The sequence below is a fragment of the Hypanus sabinus genome, chromosome 6, assembly GCF_030144855.1.
Source record: "Hypanus sabinus isolate sHypSab1 chromosome 6, sHypSab1.hap1, whole genome shotgun sequence".
In the NCBI taxonomy this organism is placed as follows: domain Eukaryota; kingdom Metazoa; phylum Chordata; class Chondrichthyes; order Myliobatiformes; family Dasyatidae; genus Hypanus; species Hypanus sabinus.
Genome location: NC_082711.1, coordinates 135,252,785 through 135,270,245, shown reverse-complemented (window position 1 = coordinate 135,270,245; position 17,461 = coordinate 135,252,785). Strand labels below are relative to the sequence as shown.

General features: G+C 42.8%; 1 protein-coding gene across 1 annotated transcript in view; it reads left to right on the top strand.

Annotated features, from left to right (window-relative positions):
- Nucleotides 1–2,746: 2,746 nt before the first annotated feature.
- LOC132395081 (scavenger receptor cysteine-rich domain-containing group B protein) overlaps nt 2,747–17,461 on the top strand; it is a 38,744-nt gene continuing 24,029 nt past the window's right edge. Inside the window, exons 1-5 of the mRNA XM_059971394.1 lie at nt 2,747–2,893; nt 6,990–7,022; nt 9,227–9,256; nt 10,388–10,693; nt 16,448–16,513. Coding sequence (XP_059827377.1) covers nt 2,779–2,893; nt 6,990–7,022; nt 9,227–9,256; nt 10,388–10,693; nt 16,448–16,513 — 550 coding nt within the window. The 5' untranslated portion in view covers nt 2,747–2,778. The remainder of the gene's footprint in view (nt 2,894–6,989; nt 7,023–9,226; nt 9,257–10,387; nt 10,694–16,447; nt 16,514–17,461) is intronic.

Below are 17,461 nucleotides of genomic sequence, written 5' to 3'. Positions count from 1 at the left end.
AGGGTTTTTGAATGTGTTGCCAATGAAACGTATGTAATTGGAAGAATTAATAGCAGTGCTGGGCTTCAGGAGGTTGGAAGTAGGTAATTTTCCTAACGTATATGTCACTTTTGATTATAAGAGGTTGTAACAGGGAGGTAACTGTTCTTGAACCTGACAAGTGGAACTTTAGGCTTCTGTGCCTCCTTGTCCACTGGTAGCTGTGAGAAGATAGCATGGGCCGGATGGTGGGGATCTTTGATGAATCTTTCCTTCTGAAAACAATGCCTCAGGTACATGGTGGGGAGGGCCGTCGCGTGTTGGTGCTGTTTCTCGTGTACAGTATTTAGATTGTCAAGATGCAACCAGTCAGGCTCCTTTCAGGAGTGCATCTCTAGAAGTTTTGTTAGAGTGTTTGGTGACAAGCCAAACCTCTTTAAACCTCCTAAAGCATTTCCATAAACAGAGGAATAGGACTGGCTGGATTGTTCTTGTAGACTTTGTGGTGAACTATGTGCCTGTCTGGACACGCCCCCTGCTGACTGCTCCTGTGGCTCCTCCCACAGGCCCCTGTATAAAGGCGATCTGAGGCCTGACGCTCGGCCTCAGTCTCCAGGTCATTGTATGATGGACACTCACTCCTGGTTCCTTCTTCCAGTCAATAAAAGCCGATATCTCGCCTTACGTCTCAGTGTGAGTTATTGATGGTGCATCAGACTTAAACTGAATAGCCCCTTTCGTCAGTATTTTAATCTCTGACAGTCCTGATCAGGCGCTGAGGATTGGAATTTCTGTGCTCTTGCTCACATCTTATTTCTCAAATTTCACTTGTAAGTAGGATTTCTGCCATGTCTATGCACCGATTTAGAAGCAAGTCTGGAGGTTGTGAAGGGATCTTTGCAAGTGCCTGTCCTTTATATGTACACAGTTAGGACAAAGTTGGCTCGCTATATGCCTCAAAACAAAATCAGAAGTAATCATGTATCTATAATAAACAGTCAATTAATATTAATCTGAGAAAATCTGCGGATGCTGGAAATACAAAGCAACACATGCAAAATGCTGGGGGAATTCAATATGCCAGGCAGGATCTATGAAAGTGAATAAACAGTCAATGTTTTGTCCAAAACCCTTCTTCTGGACGCTCTTCGAGTCCTGAGGAAGGGTCTTGGCCTGTAACATCAACTGTTTATTTGTTTCCATAGATGCTGCCTGACCTGCTGATTTCCTCCAGCATTTTGTGTGTGTTAGTTAATTTTAATTCCTATTACACATCTAAGCAAATAAAAATAAAATATGAAGCCAACAATGTGTTTTTTTTATTCCAATGTACTTTGAGGATTGTAATGAAGTTCAGTAGTTCCATTTAATATCAGAGAATGTACACAATTCTTGTTCTTCGCAGACATCCATGGAAACAGAAGAGTACCCCCAAAGAATGAGTGACAGTAAAAACGTTAGAACCCCAAAGCCCCCCACTCCCCCCACACACAAAGAGCAGCAAAGCATTGCACCCCCTCCCCTACTTACTTCAGCAAAACGCATCACCCACCCAGCCAGCAGTAGCAAACCCCCAGAAAGACCACGGTCTGCACAAAAAAACCCAAAAGAACTGCTGGTTCACCCGGCAGGCTCTCCCTCTCCCTTCAGAAAAACAGTAATAAAGAGCACAAACATTTTTAGAACTGGAGGACAGTGTTTAGAGAGAAGACTAAACCAAGGCTAACTGCTCCAATTCAGAATAAAACAACAGCAGATCCCTTCACGACCTCCAGACAGACACCGCTCTGGTCAGTCTCCTTCATAGAGCCGTACACCAACTGACTCATGCCAACCAAAACTCCCATCTAAGTTAGTTCCATTTCTCTGCTTTTTGCCCCTATCTGTCAAACATTTTCAGTTCACGTATCTGTCCAAGTATCTTTTAAATGTTGCTGATAATTTGTCAGAACTGAGAGCATCATATTTCCAATTGCAGAGAACAAAATGAATATCTCTGACAGGTCAAGGAGCCGGAGAGATATTCATTTATTTGGAGATCCAGTGTGGAAAAGGCCCTCCCAGATCTTCGAGCCTCACCGCCCAGTGACCCCTAACAACCCCTGATTTATAGCCTAACCTCGTCACAGGACAATCTACAATGACCAGTTAACCTACTCACCAATATGACTTTGAACTCTGGGAAGAAGCAGGGGCACTCGTAAAAAATGCACGTATTCCATTGGGAGGATGTACAGACTCCTTACAGAAGGTGCTAGCATTGAACTCCAAGCTCTGTTGCCCTGGGCTGTAATACCTGCTACACTGCTCTCAATGGCAGTGATTGACAGTGGTAGTAAATATTTTGGTTGTTCCATCCTTCCCCACTCTCTCTAAGTTAAAACATGTTTGATTTTTAACTCGTGTCAGATCTGATGGAAGGTCGTTGATCTGAAATTAAATCTTTTATCGCTGTAGATAATCCCTGCCCCTTCCAGTGCAGTTTTCCTTCATTTTTCTCCCATTGTAGATCATTTGAGCCACTAGGTATTCCCTTACAGAGGCAGCAGACACCATTGTTAGGAGGACAGGTACCCAATGTCGCTGATTCTTCACCAATATAGATTTCCCCTGAGTGTAGGCCCATGTTAAACTATTGCCTAGTAACAATCTGTGGTGACAGGATCCATCAAAGAGTAATGTCCCACCACACTTCAAAACTCAGCAGCTGTGTTTGTTTTCAGTGCAGGCGAAGCCCCGCTGTGAGAAGCTGACTGCAGTGTGCGATTAAGAGAACTGCTTCTACCTCAACTGAAGGAAATGGCTCTGATTCACTGTGTGTTTGTTCAGAAAAGTAGATGGCGACTTTCTCTCTTCCTACTGTATGCCTTCATCAGCTCTCTAACTCTTCTGATAATTCTTCTTGGCATCCCCGGTGAGTATATTGTTAGGCATTACAGTACGTAAGAGACTACTTTTGAACCTCTAGTGTGATGGGTGGCTGGGTTGACAGTAAATGGTTAAAAACTCAATGGTTTTTTCCAACTCCCTTCCCAACATTACTCTTATAAAGGAGTAAACAGGCCTTCCTTTATGTGAGGCTCTGCTGGTTCAAATGAAAGCAATTGCTTTCACAAATCGTGATTGAACCACAACTTGGGTTGTGAAAGGATTAAACGAAATTGGCAGGAGAAGTGCAGCCGAAGAGAGGAATGAAGTGCATGGGGGGTCGAGGGTGCTGGGATAGGGAGCCCAGTTTTGGGTGAGGGCAGATTGTGAGACCAGTTGATTGATAATGGCTGGTTTAGAATGCAGGTATCTGAATGTATAAAGGTGGTAAAAGAGGGAGGTGACCTGTAGGCACTAGTAGATGCATGGGACTACGATGAAGTGACCATTCAAGCATAAGAGGAGAGTTGGCAATTTTATATTGTTGGATACAGATGTGGGATCATGAATTAGTGAGAAGTGAAGATATCGTAGAATTAATCTACTTGCTTTGCAGTAGGATTAAAAAAACATTTATTGGATTGATTTGCTTGATAAGAGACATATCCTGAGGGAAATAAGGAATAGAATGTGCCAGTATTATATGGATTTTAGAAAGGATATATAGAAAGAACTTGATAGCTGGAGGGAATGGATGATGGAAGGTCTTTAGCCTGAGCTGGAGAGTTTCAGTCCAGGAGGAGCAATGTTCCTCTGCACTGCTTATTCAATAAAATGGAAGTGTTCAAGTATTGCCTTCCTTCCAATAATTAAACATTAGCCGCATTGACGTATGCAACTCTGAATAGATTAGCAGGAGTATTTTTTAAGTTTCTTAATTTCTTTACATTTTCTTCTTACAGTTTAAGTATTAGAAAATAAACATTGGAAATGGGAAATTGAGTGAGTCAGTTGAAGGGGAGTGGATGAAGTCATGATCTGTAAAGACTACAGTGAACCACTCGATCATTTAGCTCATAGTTGAATATCCGCTCCATGTCTCCATATAATGGCGAATAATCCACAGAGAAGTTTATTTCCTATTCTCACTGCTTTCCTGATTAATTGAAATGTTAAGAAAAACCTTTTAAAGTGAGTCATATAGCGCAGACAAAGGCCTTTCAGCCCATCACATTCATGCTGATTATTAACACTGTTTATCCACTTACTACACTTGGTCTTTCGTCCCTTGGCCACTCTGTTGAACATCCAGATTCTTTTTAAAAGTAAGGAGAAGACTTCTGCCACCTTTTTAGGCACTGTGTTTTAGATTGCAAGCACTGCCAGGTGAAAATTTCTTTCTTTATGTTCCTCTTTCCTCTTACTCCTTTTCTTAAATCCACTCCCTCTATTTTTTGTTGTCTTCATTCTGGGGGAAAGTTTCTCACCGTCCACCCAATCTATGCCACCCTCTGCATTTTGTATTCTTTTTCAGGATTACCCTCAACTTACTTTGCTGCAGGCCCACCAATCTTGTCTCTCCTCTTAACTAAAACACTCCATTCTGAGTAGCATCCTGATATATCTTTTTGCACCCTTCCCAGTGCATTCATGTCGTTCCTAGAGTGTGGTGACCGAGATTGTGCACGGAACTCCCGCTGTTTCCTAAATAATGTTTTAGAAAGTTATGCCTTGATGTCCATGGTCTTATGTTCTCTACTCAGCACCTGAAGGCCAGTGTCTAGCATGTCTTCATCATCACCTATCTCCCCTACTACCACTTCATTAATCAACGCAATTGTACCTCAGTATGACTTATGACCCTACCATTCACGGCGTGTGTCCTACCCATACTAGACTTCCTAAAATACATCATTTGAACTTATTGGGGTTAAATTCAATCTGCCAGTGAACCACCCAGTTGACTAGCTGGCTCTGTTTTTTCCAGAAATACGTTTTTATCACTGCAGTTGTTTTATCTAACTCTTGGGTTTCTGGAAGGACAGCAATGCATTCCTAAGGCAACATTTTAATGTAATGCTCAACAATCTGCTAGAAGCACCATCTGTGGAAAGAAATTGTAAATGTTTTGGGTCAGGACTTCGGGTTGACCTGCTGTGTTTCTCCGGCAGATTGTTTAGAATTCCAACATCAGTAGTCCTTTGTGTCTCCAACGTTTTAATGTACATGGGTGATTATGGATAGGGATCATTGCGACCCTCTCTGAGGCTGATTGTTTGCTCCTCATCCGAAGCAAGAAGCTAAACCTGCCCATCCATGGCACTGTATACTGAACATCTCTCATCCACAGATTGACACTCTGGTAGCATCCACTAACATTGCAATCCCATCACGTAAAGAAAGATACTTTATACAGCAATGTGAAAATGAAAATGGATTCTTTCCTCGTGTGGCATCCAATTATGAACATTTCCACCTTGGTGGGGCATAGTATGATGTGATACCTTTTGCAAACATGTTTGCAGCAGAAGTTAGATGAAGATGTTCCCAGAATAGCCAACCCTGGTACTTTCAGGATAACTAGATCTTTACACTGTAGTGTCAGCTTCTACATCTGAATAGCCATTCTGGTAGGCTCAACAGATTACATCTCCACTCCTGACCAACCCCAGCCCCCTTCCCAATCCCCCGTGCCATATACAACTCAATATAACCTTGCAATTCCCCCAAGACCTCCAGGAGACACTTCAAACCCTCAAGCCCTCACCTAAGGCCAATAACCTAATCTGTGTTCCTGTCTATTGGTCAGCTCCCCCACCCCCCCGTCCACTTCCCCAATCTATGGCCCACACCCTGGGGTAAATCACTTGCCCAAACTCCAGCAAGGGATCTTTCCAGACCACTACACCCCTACACCACCCCAGCTCAGGGTCACCCAACCTCACCCATCAACCCCTGCCCCTCCCCAGTGAATGTTGGCCTCTCTTCACCAGTCTGCCCGGTCTAATCTTTGCCCCAATCAACATCATTAACAAAAGCCTCGGACCTTCTGAACAATGAACAAACTGCTGGAAGAGCTCAGAGGGTTGAGCAGCATCTCTAGGGGGATAGGGATATTCAAGGCCCTGCATCAGGACCGAAGGAGTAGAAGGGTTACAGGCAGCATCATGTCAAGGATGTCATCCCAAATCATTGACCATTCCATCCCCCCCCCCCCCCCCAACAAATGCTGCCAGCCCGCTGGGTTCCTGCAACAGTTTGTAGTTCGCTCAGATTTTAGTACCTGTAGCTTCCACACCTTATGCATTTTTCCTGGTTCTGTCTTTTTAAGGGGAAGGGAAGGAATAAAGTAATTGGACTGAGTGTCAGAGGAAGGAATTCCTGGAAAAGTTTAATTTCCAGCCATTTAGAGCCCAGATGTAACTTTGCATTTTTCAGCCTATAGTGCCCTCTGCTGCCTCTTAGAGAAACTGCAGTCTTTTTGTTCGTACAATGGAGAGACAACAAGCAAGTGGTTCCAGGAGCTCAGTGATTTGAGCAACGTAGGAACTGTCGGTGCTTCAGGTCAAAGCCCTGCATCAGGACAGATGTATGATGTAGGGTTTCAACTCGAAACTTCAATAATTCCTTTTCTCTCACTGACACTACTTGACCTGTTGAGTTCTTCCAGCAGATTGAAACACCAAAAGGGTGAATTTGAAAGATGAAAAGCTCACAAATTTCAGAAAAGTAGCTGTTCAAATATGATTTTAGAATCCTACAACTTGTTATGAGGTGATTGGATCCATTGTGCTCATGCTGGTTTTCCGGAAGAATTACCCAATCTGTTCAATTCCCCTGTTCCTACCCCCACCCCCAACAGCATTGTTTTTTTATTCATCTCCTGAATGTTCTGGGTGGCCATTCCAAGTACCTGATCAAACATGAGGGAGCGAGGTAGCATATGAACAGTAATCCCGAGTTAGGGAGCACAGCACCAAGTCGTTCTGCTGTGTGTGTGTTGGGAGTTCTGCATCCTATAATAAATTTGTCATAATGATTGGGCTGGGTAGAACGCACTGCCGCTCAGTATTGATGTTTCATGAAGAGATATTGTCAAATTAATTGCTTAAGAGATCTACATCCAACTTCATTTTTTTCAGAAACTGCTCATGTTTCAAAGCGCGAAGTCACAAGTAAGTAGTTTATCTTGAAGCCATACATTGAATATTTTAAAGGTGTATCGATGCAGTCATGGACTCACACACCACAGGAAGACACTGCCCCTGCACTGGCAAGCACCCATTTACAATAATTTAATGTTATGAATATTGTCACAAGATTCCTCGATTTAAAAACACTCATGAACATACACCCAGACATGTCCTCATAAAATATACATGCCTAATATACACAGGCATGGGAACAAAGTGTGAAGATGATTAAAAATCAATGTTTACATACACGTTGTGTAGAATTGGGTTAATTAAGGATATAAAGTGAATGGTTTGTCAGCAGATTTTGTATTTGGCATTTACAATACCTCATTCATGCTCACATCTAAAGAAATTAGGAGCCTCAGACCCCGGAAAGAATTGCAGCTCAAGATGCAAAAATAGACTCTATTGATCCCATCTTCAATAGTCTGAGTATGTTAATCTGATCAATATGAGAATGTTTGCTGGCTCAAGTAATCATTACCCCTTGTATAGGGTCATAAATTCAAGGAGGTTAGAAATAATCTGTGTTAGCTAAAAATTCTGATGAGTTAGATCACTACCACTGCACTGAGCTAATTCCTGGCTATCCTTTTAAACTTGCTATGCAATTCAGATTTTGTGAAGTTACACACAGCAGTTTAGAATATACAGTACTCTGAGTAAAGCCCTTCTTGTAATCCTCACCTCATCTTTTGTTTCCGATTTTAACAGTTTTCTGTACGGTCAGACAAACCCGATGAGCTTCTACTGAGAACCAGCTTGCATTATCAAAGCCCAGTAGTGATTTTCATTTCAGCCTGAGTGCTGGTTCCCTGCTATGAGGATTAGCAGACTGAGAGGACTTCTAGATATCTTTTGTTTGTTGGACAAAGGAAGAGTCAGGCAATGGACCGTTTCTTTTGCAATCACCAGACTCTCCTCACCCCGCCAGCACTTATAACTTGCCAAAATCCTTGGAGCACAAGGATATTCCCTTCCACAATGTCCATAACCAGAATTGGGGAAGGTCCTCCAGCAGCTTACAAAACCCAGTCATAATACTACAAACCACCACAAGGTACAGCATGTGTTATTTGTAGACAGACAAGGCAACATCCATTGTCAATTCTCTGTTTTCTTTTTGTTTTGGCTGAATGAGAGCAGGGAAGTTGCCTCAGACAGACATTGCCACCAAAATAGTTTTTTTTTGAAGTTATCTAAACTTAACAGCTTTCAATTGGAATCCCAGATTTCTTCAGGGAGATGTCCTCTGAGATTTCTTTTAACCTTAATCCATGGATTGGGCTTGAATATAGAACTTGTAGAGAGAGATGCTCAGTTGACGTGCAGACAGTAACTGAGGCACCATCTTGTCATGTTGTACGAGGAGATGAGATATCCAATGCTAAAGTGCGGGAGTCATTTGGATGTCATAATCCTCACCAATGGCTCCACTGCAGACCTAATCCCAGCACAGACAGGGGTCAAAGAAAGCTGCTGAGTCATAATGTCAGAGGGAGACACAGCTTGGAAACATGTCCTTCAGCACACCAAATATCTGCTGACTATCCATCTCCCATTTACATTCATCCTACACATCTTTATTTTCTCCTCATCCCCAAGGGTGGATGGTAGTGTAACAGTTAACACAATGCTATGCAGTACCAGTGACCTGGGTTCAATTCCCACTATTGCCTGTAAGGAATTTGTATGTGATCATGTGTGTGTATCTCTCTCTTTTCCTCCTCTTCCCCTTCCCCTCCCCCTCTTGCCTGTCCCCTCTTTCTCCTCCCCCTTCTCTTCTTCCTCCACCTCTCCCTTCCCCTAATTTTAGGCATCTGCGACATTTGGCCCATTGCACCAGGATGGCCTCAACCCGTGGCAGAACCATGATTTCAATTCAAGTTATTCATTAACAAGATGTTTTCTAAACACAAGGTCACTGGACCAGAACCCTTGTAACATGTTTATTTTTATTCTCCACATCCCACATATAAACTTACAGCGATGAAATGGCAGCTGAGATTCTTGCCAAATATGTTCGTATTTCTGCATGCACTTTGATTGCATATGAATGTGTGTAATCTTTGTTTTGAGAGGCAAATTCTGCATTGATGACTCTGGTTGGTAATTTACAGAGATTTTAAAATCTTGTTTATGTCTCACAGAACTAACATGGTGTTTTTCCATTGTAACTTTAGATGCTCCAATAGCAACCCCGTCAACTATAGGTAAGAGAAATGCATTGGATTAACATCTTCCTTTATTTCTAAGCTTTATTCACTGGTCATTGGCTAGTTCCTTCCTAATTGTCCTTGAAAAGCCAACTTAAAATTTTTTAGGGAGCAAATAGTTAAGATCTTCCATGATACATCTTGGTAGGAAATTCCAAACTTTGACCCACTGCTGAAGAAGGGACAGCTAGACAGCTCTAGTTGTCAATTGGTTGAGTGACTTAGAGCTGTGGTGGAGTTTCCATGTTCCACCTTCCTTGGGCTTCTAACTGGAACAGGTTTGGGACGTGCTCTTTGAGAACCCATGAGAAGCTGTTTTACATCTCAGAGTTGATACAGACTGCAACCACTCTGAGCTAATGCCGGAGAGAGTGAATGCTTTAAGTTCTTCCTTCTGGATGATGCTTCTCAAGTGTTTATGCTTAGTGAATATTACCTAACCCTTGAGCCTTCAGAAGGTGGCCGAGAATCAGGACCTTAGTCACCTGCTACAGTAGCTGTTCTCATGAATGAGTGCCAGATAGTGGTCAGCTCAGTCTTATTGGAGTCTAATTCTGATTTTTTTGCATCCCTCAACATTACAGCTCATCAGATGATGTGGTCAATATTACCTTCCATTTTGTGGAGTTTGCAGCATGTAAATTGGCTGCAGTGTTTCCTACATGACAACAGTGGCTGCACATGTCCTGGGGCCATTTGCTGTAGAAAACTCTGTAATGGTCTAAGGGAGTGAAGTCATAGAATTATAGAGCACAGAGACAGACCCTTTGATTGACCTAGTCCGTCCTGGCCTGGTCTTCTACCTAATCCCATAAACCTGAACCCAGTCCATTGCCCTCCACATGTCACTCATCCATGCACCTATCCAAACGTCTCTTTGGAAGTGTGCTCCAAAGTCTAATTCACCGCTCTTTTATTTTATCTCCTACCTTCCTCTCCTTTGCTCCTCTTTGGCATTATTGTTAACGTGGACATTGTGGGCAGTAAGGCCTGTTCCTGTTCTGCACCTCCCTATATTCCTCTGTGAATTGATAGAGAAGCAAACCAGAAAGTTCTTGAAAAATATATCTCCATTTTAAGAGAAGGTCAACAGTTTTCACGCTTCTTCTGTCTTTATTTCATTCCCAGAAGTTCGCTTGGTGAATGGGAGGAATCCATGTCAAGGGCTTTTGGAAGTTCTTTACAATGGTACCTGGGGCACAGTGTGTGATGACGACTGGGACATTGTGGATGCTAGCGTAGTGTGCCAGCAGCTGGGGTGTGGCCGTGCACTCTCTGTGGCAGCGAACCTGCCCTTTGGCAAGGGGACGGGGTTAATTCTGCTGGACAACGTGGACTGCAAAGGAACAGAGCTGTCACTGATCGAGTGTGGAAGCCTGGGCTGGGCTGTCCACAACTGCAACCATTATGAGGACGTGGCTGTCATATGCAATGGTAAAAAATTAGATTTCTGTATTAGACCCAAGAGCTTCATAGTTATCAAAGCCCCATCTTCTGAGTTAATTAGAACTTAAACAAGTGCCTCTTTTGACTTCTCAATTTTCCAACATCCTTTTCCTTTTGTGTTAACCTACATTAAACCACTTCAACCATTAATCTACAGAGTCTCTCGATTAAGAAATATCTCTTCAAATTCTTACTCCAGGTCAGTCCATAGATTTCACTCTCCCCCGGCTGTAACATAAGTCTAGATCCAACCATTTGCCCATAACTGATTTTAACCAGTCAATTTTTTGGCACAAGCACTGTTGTTGACAAATTCCAACTTCAGAAATCCCTCCTCAGCATCCGTCATTAACTCTCTGCATTACCATCTTTCCTCATCGAAGATGCTCCTTAAAATCTATTATACTGCCAAATGCTTCAGTATCCCCTTTAGTATAAGCACCTGTCAATTGTTGTTTGATAGCACTCATGTGCAGGGCCTCAAGCTGTCAATAAGCAATATAAATGTGTTTCTGTTGAAAAAACTTTGCATTCGACTGTAATGTTTTTGTCAAATCATTCGAGTCTTACTCTAGTATGCTTATCCTTCTATAACGATCCTTCTTACCTCGAGCTAGCTCAACTAGCCCTCACCATGTCAACCATGTTCTAAGGCGCAAAGTAAATAATGGCTGGTGGAACAAGTAGCCACATTGTCAGGATCCCACACACCGTTCATCATAGTGACTGCTTCTGGCTTGGAGGGTCCACTCCACTAAATCTATTGAATTGAATTGACCTTATTTCTTACATCCTTCACATACTTGAGGAGTAAAAATCTTTACGTTACGTCTCTGCCTATATGTGTAATGTGCAATCATAGTAATTTATAATAATTAGAACAGCCAATGCAACATAGAAATACACTCAAATCAGAGTGAATTAATCAATCTGATGGCCTGGTGGAAGAAGCTGTCTCGGAGCCTGTTGTTCCTGGCTTTTATGTTGCGATACCGTTTCCTGGACGGTAGTAGCTAGAATAGTTTGTGGTTGGGGTGACTCGGGTCCTCAGTGATCCTTCGGGCCCTTTTTACACACCTGTTTTTGTAAATGTCCTGAGTCATGGGAAGTTCACAACTACAGATGCGCTGGGCTGTCCACATCACTCTCTGCAGAATCCTGCTATTAATGGAGGTACAGTTCCCATTCCAGACAGTGATGCAGCCAATCAGGATGCTCTCAATTGTGCCCCTGTAGGAAGTTCTTAGGATTTGGGGACCCATACCAAACTTCCTCAACCGTCTGAAGTGAAAGAGGTGCTGTTGTGCCTTTTCATCACACAGCTGGTGTGTACAGACCACGTGAGGTCCTCGGTGATGTGGATGCCGAGGGACTTAAAGCTGTTCACCCTATCAACCCCGGATCCATTGATGTCAATCAGGGTTAGCCCGTCTCCATTCCTCCTGTAATCCACAACCAGCTCCTTTGTTTTTGCAACATTGAAGGAGAGGTTGTTTTCTTGACACCACTGTGTCAGGGTGATGACTTCTTCCCTGGAGGCCACCTTGTTATTGCTTGAGATTAGGCCAATCAATGTAGTGTTGCTGGCAAATTTAACTAGCAGATTAGAGCCATGGGTGGTGACACAATCATGGGTATACAGGGATTAAAAGAGGGGACAGTGCACAGCCCTGAGGGGCACCTGTGCTGAGGGTAAGAGGGGTGGAGGTGAGGGAGCCCATTCTTACCACCTGCTGGTGATCTGACAGGAAGTCCAGGACTCAGCTGCACAAGGCAGGGTGAAGGTCGAGATCTCTGAGCTTCCTGTCGAGCCTGGATAGAACTATGGTGTTGAATGCTAAACTGTAGTCCAAGAACTGCATTCTTATGCAAGCATCCTTCTTCTCCAGATGTGTAAGGACAGTGTGTAGAGCAGAGGTTACTGTGTCGTCTGTTGATCAGTTGTGTCAGTAAGCGAATTGCAGGGGGTCCAGTCTGGGCAATAACAAGCTGCAGATGTAGTCCTTGACCAGCCTCTCAGAGCATTTGCTTATTATTGAGGTGAGTGCAACAGGACGCCAGTCGTTCAGACATGTTACCCTCGTCTATTTTGGGATAGGGACAATGGTGGATAATTTGAAGCAGGAGGGCACTCTCCCCTGGGAGAGGGAGAGATTAAAAATGCCTGAAAACACACCTGCCAGTTGTGCCGCGCACATCCTGAGTACTTGCCCTGGGATGCCGTCCGGTCCCGCAGCCTTGCGACTGTCCACTTGTTGGAAACGTCTGCGTACCTCAGCCTCGGAGATGACCATGTTGCAGATTGTAGCAGCGGCTTTCCTCGGAGGCTCAGAGTTAGCGACATCGAACTCGTAAAAGCGACTGAGCTCCTCTGGGAGAGAGGCCGCGATGTTGGCGGCACCACAACATTTGCACAGTACATGAGACAAGAATTGGTGGGTGGATGAGAAGGAAAGCGTGCAGGTTTGAGATAATGGGCCAAAGAGCCAAAGTAGGCTTGAGCAAGGTTTTGTGTTTCTATCTGTCATCAATTGTTATGATCTGAAATACAAGTGACTTTCAGTTGGGATTTCCATTCGTGCTAAAGCAACAGAACTGGGATGCATCTAATTAATCTGAAAGATGTAACACAATATTATTAGCCAAGTGGTCTGCTGAATTGCTTACAACTCAGGAATCCTTTGTTTAAAACTCCCCATTGCCACCTCCCTCTCTCTCTGCTTTGTAAACATTAAAATTTCCACCAAGGTTTTGGTCAGCAGTGTTGAGTTCACCGTCTGTGGCTCTGAGCCAAAGTGCTGTGGACCCTGTCCCAAGGGAAGCGCAGAGCAGCGGCTGCCCCTCAGGGCCAGAGGTCCCACTTCAACCCTGACCACAGGTGCCGTCTGTTTTCACGCTGCTCCCCGGACTGGATGAGTTTCCTCTGTAAGTTCTAGTCGCCACCTGCAAACCAAGGATATGTGGCTTTGTAGGTTAATTTCCCATTCTAAATTACTCCTAGTGTTTGGGTGTGGGGCCACTGATGGGAATAGGAGGATCTGGTGTGATAGGTGTAGGATTCGTTGCGCCTGATCGTCTGCATGGACTTACTGAGCCTGTCTCCATTCTGTGTGATTCCAAGATTCTCCTTCTTATCCTGCAAAATACCTGGGGATCCTTCATTACAACAGAGACTAATTATCAAGTTGTTACCTTGTTCTCTAACAAATGACTTGGAAATGTTTTCACAAACATCCAGTGCCATTTTGTGCTGAATTTGCTCAAACCCAAGTATTGAGTTAGAACAGGCAAGGATATTGGTTATTGATTATTGGTTTAATCTGTTGAATATTGAAAGGCCTAGACAGAGTGGATGAGGAGAGGATTTTTCCTATAGTGGGTGAGACTAGAACCAGAGGGCACTGCCTCAGAATAGCAGGACTCCATTTAGAAGAGAGATGAGGAAGAATTTCTTTAGCCAAAGGATAATAGATCTACAAATTCTTTGCCACTGAAGGCTGTGGAAGCCAAGTCATTAGGTATATATAAAGAAGAGATTGATAGTTCTTGATTAATCAGGGGTCAAAGGCTAAGGGGAGAAGGCTGGAGAATAGGGTTGAGAGGGATTATGGGTCAGCATGATGATATGGCGGAGCAGACTCAATGGGCCAAATGGTCTATTTCTGTTCCTACAGTATGTCTTATGGTCCTATGATTTTATCGTCTTTAATACTGTCATGTGTACCGAGATATACTGAAAAAATTTGGATTGCATGCCATCCGCCCAGATCAGTGCATTGAGCTAGTATAAGGGAGACATCAGAAAGCAAAATTAAGTGTTGCAGTTATAAAGAAAGAGCAGTGTGAGCAGATAATGAGGCACAAGACCAAAACTATGTAGAATATTAGAGCAAGAATCCATCTTGACATACAAGTGGACTGTTCAATACTAGTAGATGGTTTCCTTGCAGAGTTGTAGACAGGTAGGGGAACAGCAGTCAGGATCTGATGAGCATTTGTACTCACGCTAGTGACTTGGTATTGAAGGAATATCCAACTTTCCTCACCCTACCTCTGGTCTTGTAAACCTGGAGATTTGTTCCTTCTGGTAGTCAAAAGGCCCAAGCCAATAAGCTGTACTATTTGTTGGGGTGAAACATGATGAAGATTCATCGTTGCATTCAAAAATGGGGCAGTTTGTATTGCAGAGTACTAAAGATCAAATCGTAGGGCTGGCTGAGATAGTGAAGCTCTGACAACAGATGTAGAGGGTGATAGATATGACAACTGTACAAGTGAGCTCTATTCCACGCTTAAACGAAAATAATGATCACAAGTCCATCACGGGTAAAACCTTCCCAACCATTGAGTGCATCTACATGAAATGCTGTTGTAGGAAAGCAGCATCCATCGTCAGAGATCCCCACCACCCAGGCCAGGCTCTTTTCTTGCTGCTGCCATCAGGTAGAATGTCTGAGATCCTCAGGACTTGTAGTACTACCATGTTCGAGAACTGCTATCCCTCAGCCATCTGGCTCTTGAACAAAAGTGGATAACTACACATGCTTGCCCTTCCGTTGAGATGCTCTTACAACCAACAATCTCATTTCAAGGACTGTATCTCATTATTTATTTATTGCTATTTGTTTATATTTGCATTTGCACAGTTTGTTGTCTTCTGCACTCTGGTTGATCTTTCATTGATATCCTATAGATTTGGTGAGTATGCCCACAGGAAAATGAATCTCAGGGTTTAAATGCTTTATATATCCTTTGATAATAAAATAGATTTTGAAGTTTGAACAATAATTTTAACCTTTTCTTAGATGTACATTAAAATTCACACAGTCACAGAAGTTTACCTCTGTGAATAAAGCCATTCAATTCACTGTCCATGAGAGACAAAATAAATATATTTCATAACATAAACAGTCTGACTCAGAACCTCTCTCCATTTCCAGGAATCAGAGTAAGCAGCGTAAAAGTCAGTGTGCATCATCTTTCAAAATGTTTAGTTGGAGATACAGTGGAGTTGCTGGACTGAAGATTCAACAAATTTCCTTAAAGATCACAAATGGGATTTGGAATAAGTTGACCGCAGGATCTAGAGATGGTTTCAGTTGCCAGTCTGGATCAAAGCATTCCTGCAAGCGTAGAATGGGAGGGTGCTTGAATTATGTTTTCACCCCTCTCCCACAGCTGCTTGCTGCTGTCAGAAGGCGTGCCCGGCTAGGGAACTTCACCCATCAGCATTTTCACTGCCTGGTTCACCTTTCATCTCCCTGGGCACAAGCAAATTCAGTATCGGTAATATTGGAAAGAGTGTAAGTAGGGGGAAGGACAGTTTCTAGTCCTGACTCTATCCAGATATTTGTTAAAATGTCATCTTTTCAGCTGGTTGTTAGAGCCCCTCATTGAAGGCAGAATTACTCCCCAATGCACTTCCAACTACCTTCAAATGCTTCCGTCCCTCCTTTCTCCCTACCCCATATTCCAGCTACCCAGCAAGCATCTTAGATAGTTCTGGACCCACCAGAATTATTTAAGTAACATTCTATTTCCAGCAGTTAGGAACAAAATCATGGGAAGGCTGTGATTCCTACTTTGTCACAATTACTGCCAGAAGATCAGGTAACAGATTTTCGGATCTCCATGATGTAAGCAGGGATTGTCATGATAAACGTACAGAGACACAAACCTCTGGGTCAAGTCATCTTTTCAATGGGTAATCATTTATGCAATGTTATCTTTTTCCCTTTTTAGATTTCAGTTCTAAACCTGCAAGCAAGATAAATGAAAGCAAACTATCAATGTGGGAATACATTCAAGGTAATTATTAAAATTACTTGTGTGTAATTGTCCTGCTGCAAAGTAAATTCTATCGTGTAAAGGTGGACAGAAGTCCTTAGCCATGTGGAAAAGAAGTGAAAGTGCTCTGAACATCTATATGACAGAATAACACACTCAAAATGCTGGAGGAATGCAGCAAGTCAGGTGACATCTATGGAGAGGAATAAACAGTCGACGTTTCGGGCTGAGACCCCTCATCAGGACTGTGTGTGTGTGTGTGTGTGTGTGTGTGTGTGTGTGTGTGTGTGTGTGTGTGTGTGTGTGTGTGTGTGTGTGTGCGCGCGTAGAGTAGATAAGAGAATAAATCAGCCACAAAGGGTCAGAACAGACAACAGCAAGCAAAAATACACACAGCAATAAAATCCAACTGCATTGAAAAAATTACAGTGCCTATAGAAAGTATTCACCTCCTTCAGAAGTTTTCAAGTTTTATTGTTTTACAACATTGAATCACAGTGGATCTAATTTAGCTTTTTTTTTACTCTGATCAACAGAGAAAGATTTTTTCATGTCAAAGTGAAAACAGATCTCTGCAAAGTGATCTAAATTAATTACAAAATTAAAACACAAAATAATTGATTGCATAGGTACTCACGCCCTTTAATATGACACACCAAATCATCAGTGGTGCAGCCAATTAGTTTTAGAAGTCACATAATTAAATGGAGATCTGTTTATGGAGACCTGTGTGCAGTCAAGGTGTTTCAACTGATTGTAGGAAAAATACTCCTGTATCTGGAACAGCTGGTGAGTCAGTATCCTGGCAAAAACTACACCGTGAAAACAAAAGAACACTCCAAACAACTCTGAAAGAAGGTTATTGAAAAGCACAAGTCAGGAGTTAAATAAAAGAAAATTTCCAGGTCACTGAATATCCCTTGGAGTTCAGTGAAGTCAATCATCAAGAACCAGAAAGAATATGGCACC